Source organism: Hoplias malabaricus, chromosome 11 (genome assembly GCF_029633855.1).
Source record: "Hoplias malabaricus isolate fHopMal1 chromosome 11, fHopMal1.hap1, whole genome shotgun sequence".
Classification (NCBI taxonomy): domain Eukaryota; kingdom Metazoa; phylum Chordata; class Actinopteri; order Characiformes; family Erythrinidae; genus Hoplias; species Hoplias malabaricus.
In genome coordinates, this window is record NC_089810.1 from 38,923,784 (window position 1) to 38,943,269 (window position 19,486).

General features: G+C 46.9%; 1 protein-coding gene across 1 annotated transcript in view; it reads right to left on the reverse strand.

Annotated features, from left to right (window-relative positions):
• Positions 1 to 1,898: 1,898 nt before the first annotated feature.
• The window catches only part of ttc9b (tetratricopeptide repeat domain 9B), a 43,385-nt gene continuing 25,797 nt past the window's right edge, over positions 1,899 to 19,486 (reverse strand). The window contains exons 3-4 of the mRNA XM_066684540.1: positions 8,482 to 8,664; positions 1,899 to 6,147 (exon numbers count right to left, since the gene is read on the reverse strand). Of these exons, the coding sequence (XP_066540637.1) occupies positions 6,053 to 6,147; positions 8,482 to 8,664 (278 nt within the window). The 3' untranslated portion in view covers positions 1,899 to 6,052. The remainder of the gene's footprint in view (positions 6,148 to 8,481; positions 8,665 to 19,486) is intronic.

The following is a 19,486-nucleotide window of genomic DNA, read 5'->3' on the forward strand; positions in this document are numbered from 1 at the left end:
AAAACCATAATAAAGAACTGCCTGCTAATTCCAGATGGGCCAGTGCATAAGGACGCATCCTTTCCCTATATTTTCCTGTGTACACATGCCTACGTGCCCTAACATGTTACACTCCTGTTCCTGCTCCTACCCCTCCATTACATTTCTGTCTGCCCCTTTCTACGAATCTTGTACTCTCTGCATTCAAAATGCTGCGAGCCATTAAGAAGGGCAGTCAGTAGTGACAGACTCATAATTACCCTGAGGGAGAGGGGGGAGAGCACAAGAGAGAGGGATGGAAGGGAAAAAAAAGGAACATGAAAAAGGACGACAAGGCCACAGCTCTGGGAAAAAAAGCAAAACAAAACTGTGAACTCTTTAAGCAGCATGAATATCAACAGTGTCCTGAATCCTCCGAGAAACAGACTGAGATAACAATGGCAGCATCAACAAAACGCAGTGGCAGTTCATAAGCCTGCTACAAGGTCATGATTTGCGGTATGATCTAAAAGGAGCATCGTTGTGAGATCTGAATGTGTAATATGATCTAAAAGGGTCAGGGGTATGGTGCCTATGCAGTATCTGGGTTTGCAGTATTATCATAAAGGCCTGAAAGATGATCTGTTTTCTACCGAGTTACAGTTCTGTAAATATAGCTATTTCTCAAGACGCATTGTGTACTCCAGTTTATCTGTCGTTGTTTCCGTGGTACCTCAGTCATTTTATCCCTTGAGCATTTTTCACCTCCACCAGGGAAATGTTGACAAACCTGTGTATTAAAAAACAAGTGCTGGAGATTAGCTGCAGTCTTGGATGTGATGCGATAACAGAGTAGACTCAAGTCTCTTTTAGCCAAATTAAAGCCAATAAAAGTGGAGTCTCATTTTTTCCTCTGTAACAAACAGCGAGCCATGAAAGCCATTTAATGAGGAAAGAATTCATTATTTCATTATCCGAAAACTGGAGCCTGCCTGGGAATCACTGGGCACAAGGTGGGAACGCGCCAGTCCTTCGCAGGGCGACACACACTCACACATTCACTCACCTACCAATGTGTGTTTTTGGAGCGTGGGAGGAAAGCGGATCACCCGGAGGAAACCCACGCAGACACAGGGAGAACACACCACACTCCTCACAGTCACCCGGAGGAAACCCACGCAGACACAGGGAGAACACACCACACTCCTCACAGACAGTCACCCGGAGGAAACCCATGCAGACACGGAGAACACACCACACTCCTCACAGACAGTCACCCGGAGGAAACCCACACAGACACAGGGAGAACACACCACACTCCTCAGACAGTCACTCGGAGGAAACCCACACAGACACAGGGAGAACACACCACACTCCTCACAGACAGTCACCCGGAGGAAACCCACGCAGACACAGGGAGAACACACCACACCCCTCACAGACAGTCACCTGGAGGAAACCCACACAGACTCAGGGAGAACACACCACACCCCTCACAGACAGTCACCCGGAGGAAACCCACGCAGACACAGGGAGAACACACCACACTCCTCACAGACAGTCACCCGGAGGAAACCCACGCAGACACAGGGAGAACACACCACACTCCTCACAGACAGTCACCCGGAGGAAACCCACGCAGACACAGGGAGAACACACCACACTCCTCACAGAGTCACCCGGAGGAAACCCACGCAGACACAGGGAGAACACACCACACTCCTCACAGACAGTCACCCGGAGGAAACCCACGCAGACACAGGGAGAACACACCACACTCCTCACAGACAGTCACCCGGAGCGGGAATCGAACCCACAACCTCCAGGCCCCTGGAGCTGTGTGACTGCGTAATTAGAACACAACTAAATCTGATGGAATAACCAGACAGCACACATTTACTGTATTTTAAAGTTTATTTGTATTCTTCAAATACCAATCAATAGTGCATTCCTGGGCTTGCAGGTAAATGTATCCAGTTCTCGGTTCTTCCGATGTTTGGTTGGAAAAATCGGATGAGGTTCTGGTGAACCAGCGAGACGTGTGACTCGAACCAGTACACGCAGAAGGTCCAAGTCTCTCTCTCCAGAACAGGCAAAGAAAAGAGGAAAAAAAAAGCCACTGACGTTCTCTCTCTTTTTCAATGTGGGTAGGGTACCCTCACCCCTCTCCCTCTGGCGATATACTTAGAACGTCCACTCCGGAGGTCAAAGGGCAAACCCCAAACCCTTTAGACTGCGATCCAGACAAGAACAAAGCCATGACGTCACGAAAAAGGCCAAGAAACAGAAGATTTTTTTTAACAAATACACAGGTACAAATCGCTCCCTTTAACCTTAAATAGATATTTTTTCAATAATCTCTTTTATTGTATTTTATTTCTTAGTTACTTTCTCTTATATGTGATAAAACAATTTCAGTAAAGTAAAGCTTTCCACAACCATTTGTATGTTTTTTGTGTGTTTTTCTTTTTTTTTTTATACAGCTGTTTCAAAACCACACACCTACTTGGACATTTGACGAACACCTACCTCAACTGACATCAAAGAAAACAAGCACAGATCATTTCCTCGCATCTCCCTTTGTGCTTTTGTCACACATAAGCATGTGTTGTGTAACTGAGGTTACTCTGATGTACGTGGACCGATGAGGACAGCCGGCGCACAGGGACAAAAGAGACACGGCCAACCTGCCGTCCATCGACATACCAGTGGCGTCTCTGCTGCCACCTACAGGTAAATCTCATTTATAAGAAATTAAAACATACACAAACACTAAAAGCCAGAGCCGCAGAAACGGAACAAGGTGAAATACACGGCCGGTCAAAAGCATGAGGACATTCAGCTGTTCTTTTCTAGCTGTGTTTTTTGTTTGTTTTTGTTTTCCGTTCCCATAGTAGAGCAAGAGAAGAGAAGGACTGCTATGGCGTCAAAACAGAATCCATAACTAATAAATGTCATTTTATAATTAAGAAAACTGTCATTAATATTGAGAGTTATAAAAACAGGTTTGTAAACAGAATATTTCGTTGAACAATCCGCCTTTTCTCTCTCACTCTCGCCTTTGACCTTTGACGGTGTCGGGATTTAGACAGTCATTGGCTACTCAAGTTAAGCCCCGCCCACCCAGCTGATTCTGCACACCCTAACCCTGACTGAAAAATGACTCTAAGCCTCTATGACGAACTGTGAATTATTAAAAGACATAATCGTTAATAAATATTTGATATGGCTTACCAGCGTTTGCCGTCGTTCTTTTTCCAGTCAGGGTCAGATTGGCGCGCTCTGCTGACGTAGCGGGGTGTGCGGAATCTGCTGGGTGGGCGGGGCTTAACTTAAGCAGCCAATGACTGTCTAGATCCCGACCCCCGTCAAAAGTCAAAGGCGAGAAACTTCTGGAAGCGAAGGCGAGACTGAGAGAAGTGTAACCGACAAAAGGCGGAATGAAAGCGAAAACGGATTCTTCAAGAATATTAAACCCAAAATAGAGGATTACATACAGAAATATACTGTTTTTATAACTCTGAATATTAATGACAGTTTTCTCAATTACAAAATGACATTTATTGTTTATGGTTTCTTTGTTTTTTTTTTGGTTCTCAGAACTTTAGAACCTATTTTGACGCCTTGAAAAAAAAAAAAGTATTCATTAGATACCACATAAAAATCCAAAACGTGGCTCAGATGTATTAGCAAAAAAAATGTTATGTGAGCAAAACATTTGTAAATATTTGAACCGTACTATTACGCAAATTTAAATGTCAAAATTCAAAGTGTGCGCAAATTGTCCCCAAAACTTTTGTCAGGACGTGTTCTCAATATAGCGTTTCACAAAGGCGGAAAGTGCTGGAAAGTGAGAGAGCTGTTAATGGCTACACATCGTTTCTCAGATGTCTCTCTGATCACATCACACATGAGCAATATACCAGCAAGAGGGAGACTGGCCTCATCTTAGGTCAGAGTCTCTTGCTCTGTTTTACTATCTTTCTGCTCTACATCTCATCTACATCTTCTCTCTCTCTCTCTCTCTCTCTCTCTCTCTCTCTCTCATCTACATCCATGCTCAGGCATCCCCAAGAGCCCCACTGACACAATTATCTCTCCGGCTCATATTAGGTCAGACAGAAAATGTAATATGTCCCACTTGCAACCATTAAAACGGAAACTAAGAGAGATGCGTCCTGTCAAAAGGGTCTACGATTTCCGAAGCTCAGGTTCAGCTCCTTCTAGGCCATGTTTTTCTGAGGCAGGAGTTTGGAGGTTCAGTTTAAATCCAGTCACTTCCAGTTTGAGACGTGCACTCAAGCGGAAACCACCCCATTTCCGTAGTCAATGATGACCACATCAATAACAAAACTGCCTCCAAAAGACACTGAGTAAACGGGATCAGCGGAAAGAATGTGCTCCTGCTAAGAGTTTCCTGCCCCCTTTTGTCCATTCGACATCATAACATCAGTGTTAATATGGATAGAGAATGATAGATGAATGATAATGTTGATAGTGTAGGGCCACACTTTAGCAGGGGAGTAGATGCTTGGAGTGAAGAAGCAGAGTTGATTGGCACGGGATAAGTCAACTAACAGCAAACCTTCAAGATCAGACATATATTTCCTGGGACTAGTGCATTCGGGGCTAAATACCGTTTGCGCCGCGGCTACAAAGCATTACTTAACTTTGAATTTTTAAATCTCGTATCAAAATATAGTGGATAGCTATTTCTACTGCTAATAATGAATATATTCTCAATATCTCTCTATGTATTTACTCAGGAAGAGCTTTTTGTTAGTTTTAACAAAGAAAAAAGTCATCCCACCGTATAATAGATGATAACATCCTGAGTTATAGACACAAAATGGAAGAATGGTGGTCAAGGTGACATTTTAATCAAGGTACATTTCTGTGAGAGCACCCTCTGCTGACTTGGAGTTCAATACTGTTGCAATCAACATTCTTTCCTGCATCGTAGACAGACGTATTAATCCTAAAGCAGATATGATTGAGTATTACGCAGCCTAGTCTCTAGCTGGGTCTGAATATTGTGTGAAGCTAAATCCTGCAGGCCTTCCTCTGACGGGGGAATCTCTGCAAGCGGTGCGCAACAAAGGGCTGACTTTTTACTTTGTGCAGTTGGACAAGGACGGCAAATTGAAGGCATTGTTTCATGAAAAAAAAACCACACTTGTTAACATTGAGGTGGCAAAATGAGCTTCTAGATTTGCTTTGTTTTTTTTCTTGCCGTCCTCAAAGTAAGACAAATATCACAAACTTGCTTCAACCACTGATTGTACTGTACGAACAGCGAGACAAAGAAAAAGCAGAGGACAAATCACAAACACTCGAATTAGCCCTTGAATCGAAAGAGTTCAGAAACTTGGATGAAGATATGACCAAATTTGAGAGAGAGAGAGAGAGAGAGAGAGGGAAATAAGAAAGATATCATTTTAAAAAATAAGTACAGCGGGCATATGTGGATAGAGCTCAGCAGTATCCATTTGCATTCGGAAATGGCAAGTCCTTTCGGCGAGGAAGAGCGAGGAGGGATGGGATGAAGAATGCTCAGTCTAAGGTCAATTACTTTACGGTGGGCCCAGTGGAGTCTTCTCTCTGCAAACTGTGGCTTTGATATGTGTGCTTTTCTGGTCAAAAAGATAAAGATTGTGACCGCACAGTAACACCTCCACCTCCGTAGAGCTACTCTTCGCCGCTACCTCAGTTTCTCCTACAACAGATCAGAAGGTCCCTCATCAGGTCTACGTCAAACTGCCATTTTTTTTTTCTGAGGCCCTTACTGCTTCAATAATAATACAACTCTACTATTTTTCTCCCTCATCGTTCTGGGGTTGGTCAGTCTGTACCTGGGAAGCAGAAAGCACCAGGGCGGTCAGTCCGTTTTTTTTAAAGGGAAAAAGGAGGACTCAGAGTGATAGGAACAGTCAAGAAAGGGAGCTTCTTCTGTTTAGGATCTGTGCCAAAAGGAATCCATCCTCAAAGAAGGGCACAGTACAGGGGTCCTGGTGGTCAGCGGGACGAGGGGAGCAGGAGGAAAGTGGGGGGGGAGGGATCTGTGGAGAACATTTTGGCGGAGAGGAAACAGTGCTTAACCCAAGGCCTCTTTGCCGCTCTCTCGAGCCTGCTGACCGCTCTTGCTCATCTTCATCTCCGTCAGCTGGATGTACCGCAACACGTTTGTGTCTGGAAAGAGATGACAGGAGGGAGGAAGAGACAAAGACAAGGGACCGTCAATCACAGGACAAAATATTACATCTTACAGTTCCCTTATTCGTATTTTTCTTTGTAATCTGACAATGCCATCTGCTCTTTACCACTTGTTAAAATAGGGCTGGGCAATTCATCGAAAATTAATTAATTAGAATAATTAATCGTTTAGAATAAGATCGTTTTAATATTATCTGGATATCATTATCATATATTAATTATGTATTTCATTCATTCATTCATTGTCTGTAACCCTTATCCAATTCAGGGTCGCGGTGGGTCCAGAGCGTACCAGGAATCATTGGGCGCAAGGCGGGAATACACCCTGGAGGGGGCGCCAGTCCTTCACAGGGCAACACAGACACACACACACATTCACTCACACCTACGGACACTTTTGAGTCGCCAATCCACCTACCAACGTGTGTTTATGGACTGTGGGAGGAAACCGGAGCACCCGGAGGAAACCCACACAGACACGGGGAGAACACACCAACTCCTCACAGACAGCCACCCGGAGGAAACCCACGCGGACACAGGGAGAACACACCAACTCCTCACAGACAGCCACCCGGAGGAAACCCACGCGGACACAGGGAGAACACACCAACTCCTCACAGACAGCCACCCAGAGGAAACCCACGCAGACACAGAGAGAACACACCAACTCCTCACAGACAGTCACCCGGAGGAAACCCACACAGACACGGGGAGAACACACCACACTCCTCACAGACAGCCACCCGGAGGAAACCCACACGGACACAGGGAGAACAAACCAACTCCTCACAGACAGCCACCCGGAGGAAACCCACGCAGACACAGAGAGAACACACCACACTCCTCACAGACAGTCACCCGGAGGAAACCCACGCAGACACAGAGAGAACACACCAACTCCTCACAGACAGTCACCCGGAGGAAACCCACGCAGACACAGAGAGAACACACCAACTCCTCACAGACAGTCACCCGGAGGAAACCCACGCGGACACAGGGAGAACACACCAACTCCTCACAGACAGCCACCCGGAGGAAACCCACGCGGACACAGGGAGAACACACCAACTCCTCACAGACAGCCACCCGGAGGAAACCCACGCGGACACAGGGAGAACACACCAACTCCTCACAGACAGCCACCCAGAGGAAACCCACGCAGACACAGAGAGAACACACCAACTCCTCACAGACAGTCACCCGGAGGAAACCCACACAGACACGGGGAGAACACACCACACTCCTCACAGACAGCCACCCGGAGGAAACCCACACGGACACAGGGAGAACAAACCAACTCCTCACAGACAGCCACCCGGAGGAAACCCACGCAGACACAGAGAGAACACACCACACTCCTCACAGACAGTCACCCGGAGGAAACCCACGCAGACACAGAGAGAACACACCAACTCCTCACAGACAGTCACCCGGAGGAAACCCACGCAGACACAGGGAGAACACACCAACTCCTCACAGACAGTCACCCGGAGGAAACCCACGCGGACACAGGGAGAACACACCACACTCCTCACAGACAGTCACCCGGAGGAAACCCACGCAGACACAGGGAGAACACACCACACTTCTCACAGACAGTCACCCGGAGGACACCCACGCAGACACAGGGAGAACACACCAACTCCTCAGACAGTCACCCGGAGCGGGAATCAAACCCATAACCTCCAGCTGGAGCTGTGTGACTGCGACACCTACCTGCTGCGCCACCGTGCCACCCTAATTGTGTATTTAATTAAATCAATTTTTCTTTTAATTCTGTTCATCTTTTTAATGGGACCATGCTATCATGTGTGAAGTCATGTGATTCAACACCATCCAATCTGCCACATGGAGGCAACATGGAGTAGAACCTAAACACAAAGGCCAACGGAGCAACTCGAGCAGCTGGCACCAAATTTGCACGCGTTTTGACTTCAGTGAAGATGACAGTGAACATAAAGAAGTATCCCAGCTTTAAACCTTGTCGGTGACCTGTGAGGACAGAATTATCCACGTTCATCCACTAAAAGGTAATGTTAAATCATAGATTAGCTGTTGTGTGTGTGTCCTGATGAAGGCCTGAGCAGGCAACAATGTGTCTGAACAGTTTAGGACTTCTAATCGAACATGGATTTCTCAGTTAGCCAGATAACTTAAGCTGACTGTATGGGGAAAGTCTGACTTTTCACAATCCTAGGAAAGTACCTCAGCTCACCCCATAATGGAGAACGCTGACTCCAGCTCCGTATGAAAGAATTTGAAAATGTGAAATGGGTTTGGGGTCAGGGGCCTGTATGAAGACTGACCCACCTGTGGGCTCACGGCTCTTGGCGTCGCGGAGGTAGCGCAGGGCACACTCGTAGTCTCCCAGGTGATAGAAGGCTATTCCAGCTCGGTACATGGCTTTAAAATGGTCCTGCTGATGACCAAGCACCTTCAAACAATACTCCTTCACTCGCTCGTAATTCACCAGCTCCGACTGCAGCAAACACGCTGGAGAGAGAGAGAGAGAGAGAGAGAGAGAGAGAGAGAGAGAGGGAGGGAGAGAGAGAAAGAGAGAGAGAGATGCAATAAACCACACCTATTAAAAACAGCAGATTCAAGAATTTAAGAAGCTTAGCACAGATATAAGACTATATAAGAGAGAGAGAGAGAGTGAGAAAGAGAGAGAGAGAGAAAGAGAGAGAGAGAGAGAGAGAGAGGGAGGGAGAGAGAGAGAGAGTGAGAGAGAGAAAGAAAGAGAGAGAATAAGAGAGAGAGAGAGAGCGGCTGGTGATAATTAGACTGCAGACAGTGTGATGACTGAAATGAACTGGTGCATGGAAAAGGGCAGAGCAAAACTATACACAAAAGACAAATTGGATTAATCAAAGCACGTCTTTAAACCTAAAGGACAGAGTAAAAATAGTGGAGGAAGAAAAATGGCTGGGGAGTGGCTGAACCACAGCAGCCAGACTGCCGAGTGACATCAGTGATGTGAGGTCTGGGGAAGCAGGGGGCTTTTTTTTCCGGTCATCAGCTCCACTCAGGCTGCAGTCTGCACGCTTTTTGCCTCAATCCCACAGCAGATAACTTCATTAGCACAATGGGCAGATCTAATTGCACCTTTTAGCTTTCGTAAGCTAAGCGACAGAGTTGGGGTAATTGTTTTATCTGCATGCACAGACAAAAAAGAGAGGCCCTCAGAACAAACTCTGGGAATTGTGCCCTATCAGACCTACTACAAGATAAACTCTAAGTCCAGATTCATTCATTCATTCATTCATTGTCTGTAACCCTTATCCAGTTCAGGGTCGGGGTGGGTCCGGAGCCTACCTGGAATCATTGGGCGCAAGGCAGGAATACACCCTGGAGGGGGCGCCAGTCTTTCACAGGGCAACACACACACACTCACACCTACGGACACTTTTGAGTTGCTAATCCACCTACCAACGTGTGTTTTTGGACTGTGGGAGGAAACCAGACCACCCGGAGGAAACCCACGCGGACACAGAGAGAACACACCACACTCCTCACAGACATTCACCCGGAGGAAACCCATGCAGACACAGGGAGAACACACCACACTCCTCACAGACAGTCACCCGGAGGAAACCCACGCAGACACAGGGAGAACACACCACACTCCTCACAGACAGTCACCCGGAGCGGGAATCGAACCCACAACCTCCAGGCCCCTGGAGCTGTGTGACTGCGACACCTTTGCTGTTGACCTTAGCTACGTGTCGACATACAGATGTTCAGTTGTGCAGCTACAATTCTCCACAGAAAAACACGAAGTGAAACGGGACGCTCTGGAGCAGCTGCACATGAGTTACGATCACCATCCTCAGTTCTGCGTGTTAGCCAGAGAGTTATAGTTCTACCCCAGGAACAGGGCTGCGGTGTTTGTGATCCACAGCGAAATAATCAAACCAAGTACCTGACCTCATTAATGCATTCGTGGCTGAATGATATCAGATCCTCACAGCAATGTTCCTTCCCAGACGAGTGGAAACTGTTGTAGCACTGTGACTTAGCTGTAAAACCGCTACCCTGATTTTACAAGACAATAATATCCGTGGATCTCTATTTCCTGAATAGCATTAAAAACAGAATCCAATTAATGACAGTAGGTTAAATCTTCCTCGTCCATTTTTTAAACAATATAAGGCAGCTGAAATCCCATTTCCTAACTCATTTCCAAGTTTAATGAATAAAATATTAGCCCTCCTCTGTAGGCAAAAAAAAAAAAAGCTAATTAATAGCTCAGTGGAATAGTAAAATTAGATGCATGGGCCCTGAAAGAACATCTGCACTGCAAATGAATTAGAGCAATGGCTGGCAGGCAACTGGCCACATGCTGTCCACCCTGCGTCCAATCACAGGCTTTATTTACACAGCAGGACAACCGGGGATGGACAGAGATGACAGGGGTCGAGGAACCTCATTTCATATTTCCATTCGAGCTAGATGTGGGAAGTACTCACACTCTCTCTCTCTCTCTCTCTCTCTCTCTCTCTCTCTCTCTCTCTCTGTGTGTGTGTGTGTGTGTGTTTAATCCTGATTTAGCTTTGACGGCCCTGGACCTCACCCCTTGGGAGGTTCACTCTATCAGCTGTGGCTAAAGCTCAGACTATTGTTATCATCACTGTCCAGCACTGTCATTCATCCTGAAACTACTCTCTCTCTCTCACACACACTGAGTGGGCCCCTCACTCCAGGATTAGCCATTCTCCAGTGTAAGCTAATTTCCTTTGTGGCACTTAAGGCCACCTTAATGTATTGATCTATGCACTAAACAAAAACAAGATGTCGGCAAGGGACAGTTACTGTTCATAATTGTGACGTCCTGTGTTTGTTTTCCTAGCCATGTGCTCATTTAGCACATGGCTCTGTTTATTCTTCCTGTCTCCACCCTAGTCCCGCCTTAGCTCCGCAGAGTCTCCTTTGTAGTCCTGCCCTCTCGTTATTGTCCCCAGGTGTTCCTTGTCAGTGCTCTGTGTATATAGTCCCTTTGTTGTCGGTTCTTGTGTGTTTAGATGTGTTTCTTTGTCTGTTGTCTTACACATTACCACCAGTTCACAGTTATGTTCCACTGAGTTCTAGTTTGTTTTCTTGCCTCCCTGCTCCTGTTTGTTTTCTGTTTGTTGTGTTTGTCTTGGTTTTGTTTAAATAAATCTTCCTTGCGTGTACGTCCACCTCCTCATCCTCCTTCAACTGTGACAATAATACGCAAAATCATTGGAAAAATTATTATAAAAAATCAGCTAAAAGCTGGCAGGTTATTTCAAATGACAGAAATGAACCAAATCTAAATGCTGGGAAACATTCTGAAATCACATGGACAAATCACTCTTGAAGGCTGGGAGGTCTAAGAACAGTTCTTGAAACTTTAGAATGTCTTGTAGTGTTGGTTTTATAGATTTCTCCATTTTAAAAGACTGACGCTGCTGAGAGGGACGCTCAGTGAACACACGTTACTTTGATTCTGTTTAGCTAGCAAGACACATAGCAACATTCTGACCTATCAGGTGTTTGCTTGTCAACTGTGCATTCTTCTAATCAAACCGGTGTCTTGCTGCAGATTCTAGCTTTTTACGATAGACAAGCAACTACCAAAACATACCTCAGCTGCCTGAGAATTCATGTGGCATGTTCAGTTGAAATGGCTGAAGAGATTGTGTTGACAGTAGATATCGTAGAGTAAAAGGAAGTGATTAAAGAAAAAGTTTGCTAAATTCTTGCTTGTAGTCTGCAAAACCCACAGTGTTTGCAGTGGTGCAGCAGGTAGTGTCTCTGTCACAGTTCCAGGGACCTGGGGGTTGTGGGTTCGATTCCCGCTCCGGGTGACTGTCTGTGAGGAGTGTGGTGTGTTCTCCCTGTGTCTGCGTGGGTTTCCTAAGGGTGAGTGTCTGTGAGGAGTGTGGTGTGTTCTCCCTGTGTTCGCGTGGGTTTCCTCCGGGTGAGTGTCTGTGAGGAGTGTGGTGTGTTCTCCCTGTGTCTGCGTGGGTTTCCTAAGGGTGAGTGTCTGTGAGGAGTGTGGTGTGTTCTCCCTGTGTCTGCGTGGGTTTCCTCCGGGTGACTGTCTGTGAGGAGTGTGGTGTGTTCTCCCTGTGTCTGCGTGGGTTTCCTCCGGGTGACTGTCTGTGAGGAGTGTGGTGTGTTCTCCCTGTGTCTGCGTGGGTTTCCTAAGGGTGAGTGTCTGTGAGGAGTGTGGTGTGTTCTCCCTGTGTTCGCGTGGGTTTCCTCCGGGTGACTGTCTGTGAGGAGTGTGGTGTGTTCTCTCTGTGTCTGCGTGGGTTTCCTCCGGGTGACTGTCTGTGAGGAGTGTGGTGTGTTCTCCCTGTGTCTGCGTGGGTTTCCTAAGGGTGAGTGTCTGTGAGGAGTGTGGTGTGTTCTCCCTGTGTCTGCGTGGGTTTCCTCCGGGTGACTGTCTGTGAGGAGTGTGGTGTGTTCTCCCTGTGTCTGCGTGGGTTTCCTCCGGGTGACTGTCTGTGAGGAGTGTGGTGTGTTCTCTCTGTGTCTGCGTGGGTTTCCTCCGGGTGACTGTCTGTGAGGAGTGTGGTGTGTTCTCTCTGTGTCTGCGTGGGTTTCCTCCGGGTGACTGTCTGTGAGGAGTGTGGTGTGTTCTCCCTGTGTCTGCGTGGGTTTCCTCCGGGTGACTGTCTGTGAGGAGTGTGATGTGTTCTCTCTGTGTCTGTGTGGGTTTCCTCCGGGTGCTCCGGTTTCCTCCCACAGCCCAAAAACATGTTGGTAGGTGGATTTGGAGACTCAAAAGTGTCCGTAGGTGTGAGTGTGTGTTGCCCTGTGAAGGACTGGCGCCCCCTCCAGGGTGTGTTCCCGCATTGTACCCAATGATTCCAGGTAGGCTCTGGACCTACTGCGACCCTGAACTGGATAAGGGTTACAGACAATGAATTAAGGAAGGATACGACTGGATAAAGCTCTAAAACAACAGAGAAGGCACTTTCCTTGCTTCATTATCCAGGGGCTGTATTCCCCTCTTGCGAACACCTGACATTGGGCACGGTGACTTTAGGCTCATGTGTGGCTGCTTCAGATGCCCCAGTCTATTTTCATGAATTCACAAAATAGAAGAGGCCTCAATATGATTGAAGTCATATTGAGTATATTGACGATATATATATATTCATGTGGCAGGACATAATTTGTGTAAACAAGTGGTGATGAATGTGTGTAATGAACATTAACACTTGGTTCAGTGGTGAATCAATAAAGAATCACTGAGTGAGTCACTGAGTGGTGCCAGTTCAGAGCTCGGCAGATTGACCCTGAACAAGGTTAATGTCCAAATACGCAGCGTGCAGAGGAGAAAGGGGAAAAAAAATCACCTCTACATCCTTCCCTGTCTCTCTCACCCCCCCCCCCTCTCTTTCTCTCTCTCTCTCTCTGATAGCCCCTGAGTCATGACTTTCAGAGAAGTATCTTGATGCCAGCAGCAGATGGAGAGTTAGATGGACGAGTGGAAGAGAGAGAGAGAGAGAGACAGGGGGGTTGGAGAAAGAAGAGATGTATAGAGAGGTAGATGAGGGGGGAATAAGGAAGAAAGGATAGAGAGCAACAAACCAGCGAAAGAAAAAGGAGGTAGAGAGAGAATAAAAAAGGAGAAAAGCGATCATGGAGCAGGTGGGTGTTTTGGTGTAAAACTACTCTGAACTTTAGCATGTGGCGTCTGTTAAATGCAGTAAATCACTAATAACTTAATGTTAATTTGACATGTCACAATATGCTACAGTTTTACAGGTCAACCATGGCACTGTGTGAAATACACTGCACTCACTGTCCATTCTCTCAGCTCCACTGACCACACAGGAGCTCTATGTAGTTTTAAAGTTACAGACTGTAGTCCGTCTGTGGCAGTCTCTGTGGTGGTGGTGGTGTGGGGGTCCTGACTATTGAAGAACAAGGTGGGCTGACAAATTACAGAAGAGGAAGAGGGATGCACATGCTCTGAGCCAAAGTACAACTGCTCAAGGGGTTACACCAGGACCTTTTTTAAGTTCAGCAGCTTTTATAATTCAGACCAAGTTGTGACCAATGACACTTGGGGTCCTCAGTGTGCAGCCGTTCATAAGCAGCTCATTTCATGCCATCATTAAAACCATATTTTAATATTTATGGGATTTGACAAACACTCATATCAGGAGGATATGAGCACAGTCGTACAGATCTGGGCTTAGGAGGATTCCCTAAGGATTCTTATGGAATGCTTAGGCGACAAAATACCAACAAAGATACCAATGTTTAGGTCATTTATTCATTTATTTAGAGGGTTTGTGTTTAGATTTTTTACCTATTATTCCTGTTGTGATATTCATTTATTCATTCATTCATTGGAACCACCTCTCCAGTTCAAGGTCGCGGTTGGTCCAGAACAGTGGCGATTGCTCTAAGACTGCAAGGGAAGCTCAGCTTCCCCTAAAATGTCAAAAAATAAGTGATCAAATATATACTGTTGTGTGTACATGTCATTGAATAAATATGCACTACAACACGCTCAACTTCTGTTCAGAATCAGCTTCTTATCACTGGTAAAGACGCGGCTTTCCTCTCAATCATTCCCACAGCTTCACAGTGCTTTAAACAGTGAGGACGCTGAGCGTCCACAGAGTTCAATAGCGAAGCAGCGAAGTGCAGCGAAACGAGACGAGCCATTGGATAAATGCTGGGCTTTGTCCCGCCCATCGGACGCTCAGCGTCTCTGGGGGTCTATGGGGCAGTGGGCTGGCCTCGGCTGGCCCGGACGCTCAGCTTCTGCATGATGATTGGATGATCTGTCTGAGGCTGAATCCCTTTTTGATTGACAGCGAAATGAGCGAATCAGCGATCCTTTGGTGTAAAGATCAGTGAGAGCATTACATTTTCATTCTGTTCTGAGTTGAACCGGAGACTTTCTTAATCCTCTTAGTGGCATTTTCTTTGTTAAAAACGACTAGCGACAAATCGAGCTTCTATTTCTGGTGGGTTTTTGTAGCTGCTTGTGTTTGGAGACTGACTTCTATCACTCTTTCTGACTTCTATCACAGTTTCTGTCCAGCGGGTGCTGCTGAGCCCCTCCACCGTCACAAAGCACTCACAGGCGGACACACTTCACATGGGCCAAGGCCGTTTAAGCAGCCTAGCTCTGCTGGCCATTGACACTAGTCAAGTCCCTGGAAAAGACGCCTTGTTGGTACGACAGGGTCACAGATCATTTTCTTGAAAAGGAACGGAGGGTAGAATTTACGTATAAATAAACCGACACATTTTATGATGGAGGCCGAAATCGAGCTTCCCCTCCTTGAAAGACCAGCATCTGCCACTGGTCCAGAACCTACCCGGAGTCACTGGGCGCAAGGTGGGAAGTTCAGTGTGGTGGTTATTGGCAGCAGGCATTAAATGAGTGGAGAGGTAAAATAATGGCACTGTAGGGTAATTTTGATTTTGTTTTTTATTTCTTCCATCAAAAATACAATAATGTATTGTTTTTTAAGAAGTAGTTTAATTGTAAATGAGACAAGTGAGTGAATCAGATTCACTTAAAAATGAGTCTCTTAGTGTAATACCATTCATTCATCCATTATCTGTAACCCTTATCCAGTTCAGGGTCACGGTGGGTCCAGAGCCTACCTGGAATCATTGGGCGCAAGGCAGGAATACACCCTGGAGGGGGCGCCAGTCCTTCACAGGGCAACACACACACACACACACACTCACAGACAATTTTTGAGTCGCCAATCCACCTACCAACGTGTGTTTTTGGACTGTGGGAGGAAACCGGAGCACCCGGAGGAAACCCACGCAGACACAGAGAGAACACACCACACTCCTCACAGACAGTCACCCGGAAGAAACCCACGCAGACACAGGGAGAACACACCACACTCCTCACAGACAGTCACCTGGAGCGTGAATCGAACCCACAATCTCCAGGTCCCTGGAGCTGTGTGACTGCGACACTACCTGCTGCACCACCGTGCCGCCCTTAATAATACCATTCTATTTGTTATTTTTTTTTACTAGAACCATACTTTAAAGCCAACAATCATTAGTAATACATCATCAAATTATTTAGATGGAGGTCAATTAAAGACTTCCTGTACGTTTTAAGTCACGGTTCATAAGAGAATAATCCGGCAAACTACATCTTTCTTTTGATTCGTTTTTGTTTATAAGACCCACTCAGGTTTTTCAGTGGGGCGTGTGAGGCCTTAGATGTTTACAGTGATGTCATCAGCGTTCTAGCCCAGGTCAGGTATATTACAGCTGTGCAAGCTCATCCTTCGTGCCGTTCTCTCAGTTGTTTATGTCCTGTTATGAGCCCACAGGGGTCCGCAGTGTAGTGACTGAGACAGTAAACACCTGTCAGCTCCAATCTCTCTCTCTCTCTCTCTCTCTCTCTCTCATTTATCCGTCCATGCTGCTGCTATAGAAGCCCTCACTGTATTCAGTTACACACCATAAGGCCCTAATGGATCCGAACTCTTTTTGTAATGCTCTGATTCTTCTCGTTCTCTCTGGCCCTTGCTCTCTCCACACCAAAGCCACCCCCTCACACACACACCCCCTCACACACACACACACAGCAGCAGCAGACACTAATTCATCACACAAATGGAAGGGGCGTCACAGTACAGAACTGCACTTAAGTGTGAGCTGAGTGGCCAAGCGAGTGTAATAACGATGGCGTCAGGGGTGCACATTAACGAGAGCAGCAGCATCATTTCATCTGCAGCAACACAACAAGACATCTGTCTGAAACAAAAAGTAATCCATCCAAGTGTAGAACTCTAAAGTGCTCCAACTTTATGAGGAAGCCAGATCGATACGTGTGATATCTAAGGAAGGGAGAAAGGGTAGCCGTCCTAGCACTCCTCCATGACCCGCCCTTTGTTGTTGTGTGGGTTTTTCAAAGATTTCTTCAGGAGGATGATGTCTGTGTGCTTTCTGTAAACTACATCTATGTGTAATAATAAATATAATCATTACATAGAAAAGGAAAGAGCACAGTAGGAGACTACATCATCCACTCATGAGGCTAATGTCAACACCCCCAAAGCCAGGCCTGGACTAGCTGGGTATTAAACCCCCCAGCACTGCACTGTGGCGCGGTCAAACTGTGACATATGCAGAGATGGACGGCTGTCGTATACCTTCGGGATGTGTCTGAACATTTGTAATCCAGAAGTAATCATCCAACATCAGTACCTGTCACCACTAGTAAACTTATGGCTTAATGCCATCAGAGCCTCACAGCAACAACTTAGTGTAAAGCCTTCCCAGGAAATTAGAGAATCGTACTGCAGCATAAGGGGCACAAACTCTCTGTGTCTGCGTGGGTTTCCTCCGGGTGACTGTCTGTGAGGAGTGTGGTGTGTTCTCTCTGTGTCTGCGTGGGTTTCCTCCAGGTGACTGTCTGTGAGGAGTGTGGTGTGTTCTCCCTGTGTCTGCGTGGGTTTCCTCCGGGTGACTGTCTGTGAGGAGTGTGGTGTGTTCTCTCTGTGTCTGCGTGGGTTTCCTCCGGGTGACTGTCTGTGAGGAGTGTGGTGTGTTCTCCCTGTGTCTGCGTGGGTTTCCTCCGAGTGATTGTCTGTGAGGAGTGTGGTGTGTTCTCTCTGTGTCTGCGTGGGTTTCCTCCGGGTGACTGTCTGTGAGGAGTGTGGTGTGTTCTCTCTGTGTCTGCGTGGGTTTCCTCCGGGTGACTGTCTGTGAGGAGTGTGGTGTGTTCTCTCTGTGTCTGCATGGGTTTCCTCCGAGTGATTGTCTGTGAGGAGTGTGGTGTGTTCTCCCTGTGTCAACGATTGAATCTGCAATGGCAGCACCTCGAAGTGGCTTATTTCACTCGTTATAAGACATCTTTAATAAATTAACAGAAGATACTCAATGAACCAGGCCAGAGAGACCTTGTAAACAGGTGCAGGGACAGCTAGGAATGTGTTGGCGGCACTTAGCAAACGCTCAGTATTCCCCTTCCTCGTGTACTTTGAACATTTCAGGAGGGAGATTATGTAAATAGCTATTTATCTTAGAGAGGCCTGTGAAAGCGGGTAAACGGAAAGATCACAGACAAGACAGGAATAGGGCGAGATAGATGAAGGAGGAGGGAGGTGAGCCAGTGCGGTGAAAACTGAAAAGAATGGCAGTTTAGAGGAGGTGAGGAGTCCAGGGGAATCGATTGTAAATGCCCTCTCCCTGCAGCATCCATCTCTACTGAACTGGATCCGTCCATCTCTGTCGCTCTGGCACTTTTTTTCTCCTCGCTCCTCTTTCTCTTGCCCCTGTCCCTCTCTCTCGAGGGCACTTTTCCTCTGACAGGTCCAGTGCTCACAGCAGCAGGAGCTAGTGAAGCTAATTTAAAGCCAGCGTTAGCGACCGCTGATCACCCTGCTGTCATTCAGGCAGTAATTAGTTCTCTCTGAGCTTAATGGCCGAAGCTTCCCCACCCACTGTGTCTTTCCTTCACCCTTAAGACCCACCCGTAAGACTCCGCACTTATCTCCATTTACACCCTCCTCCTGTAGCTACACTATGTCCTTGTGACGTGAATGCTTCATCATAAAGCTGATTGATGATGATGATGTATAAGACAAAAGGCACATTTATTTAAATCATAATATTTAAGCCCTATTTGGTGACACTATGGTGCCACAATCCAAGTTTTTCCCAAAGTGCCCTACTCCCTACATACTACACCCCGGCAGTGCAGTAAACACTAGGCAGGACGTATTGAATATTATTAGTTTTATTATCTGACATTCGATGGACTATTTTAGGGTAAAAAACATTATTTTAGACCTAAACTGTGTACTCCCTGTGTCTGTGTGGGTTTCCTCCGGGTGACTGTCTGTGAGGAGTGTGGTGTGTTCTCCCTGTGTCTGTGTGGGTTTCCTCCGGGTGACTGTCTGTGAGGATTGTGGTGTGTTCTCCCTGTGTCTGCGTGGGTTTCCTCCGGGTGACTGTCTGTGAGGAGTGTGGTGTGTTCTCCCTGTGTCGGTGTGGGTTTCCTCCGGGTGACTGTCTGTGAGGAGTGTGGTGTGTTCTCTCTGTATCTGTGTGGGTTTCCTCCGGGTGACTGTCTGTGAGGAGTGTGGTGTGTTCTCTCTGTATCTGTGTGGGTTTCCTCCGGGTGACTGTCTGTGAGGAGTGTGGTGTGTTCTCTCTGTATCTGTGTGGGTTTCCTCCGGGTGCTCCGGTTTCCTCCCACGCTCCAAAAACACTCGTTGGTAGGTGGATTGGCGACTCAAAAGTGTCCGTAGGTGTGAGTGTCTGTGTGTCTGTGTTGCCCTGTGAAGGACTGGCGCCCCCTCCAGGGTGTATTCCCATCTTGCGCCCA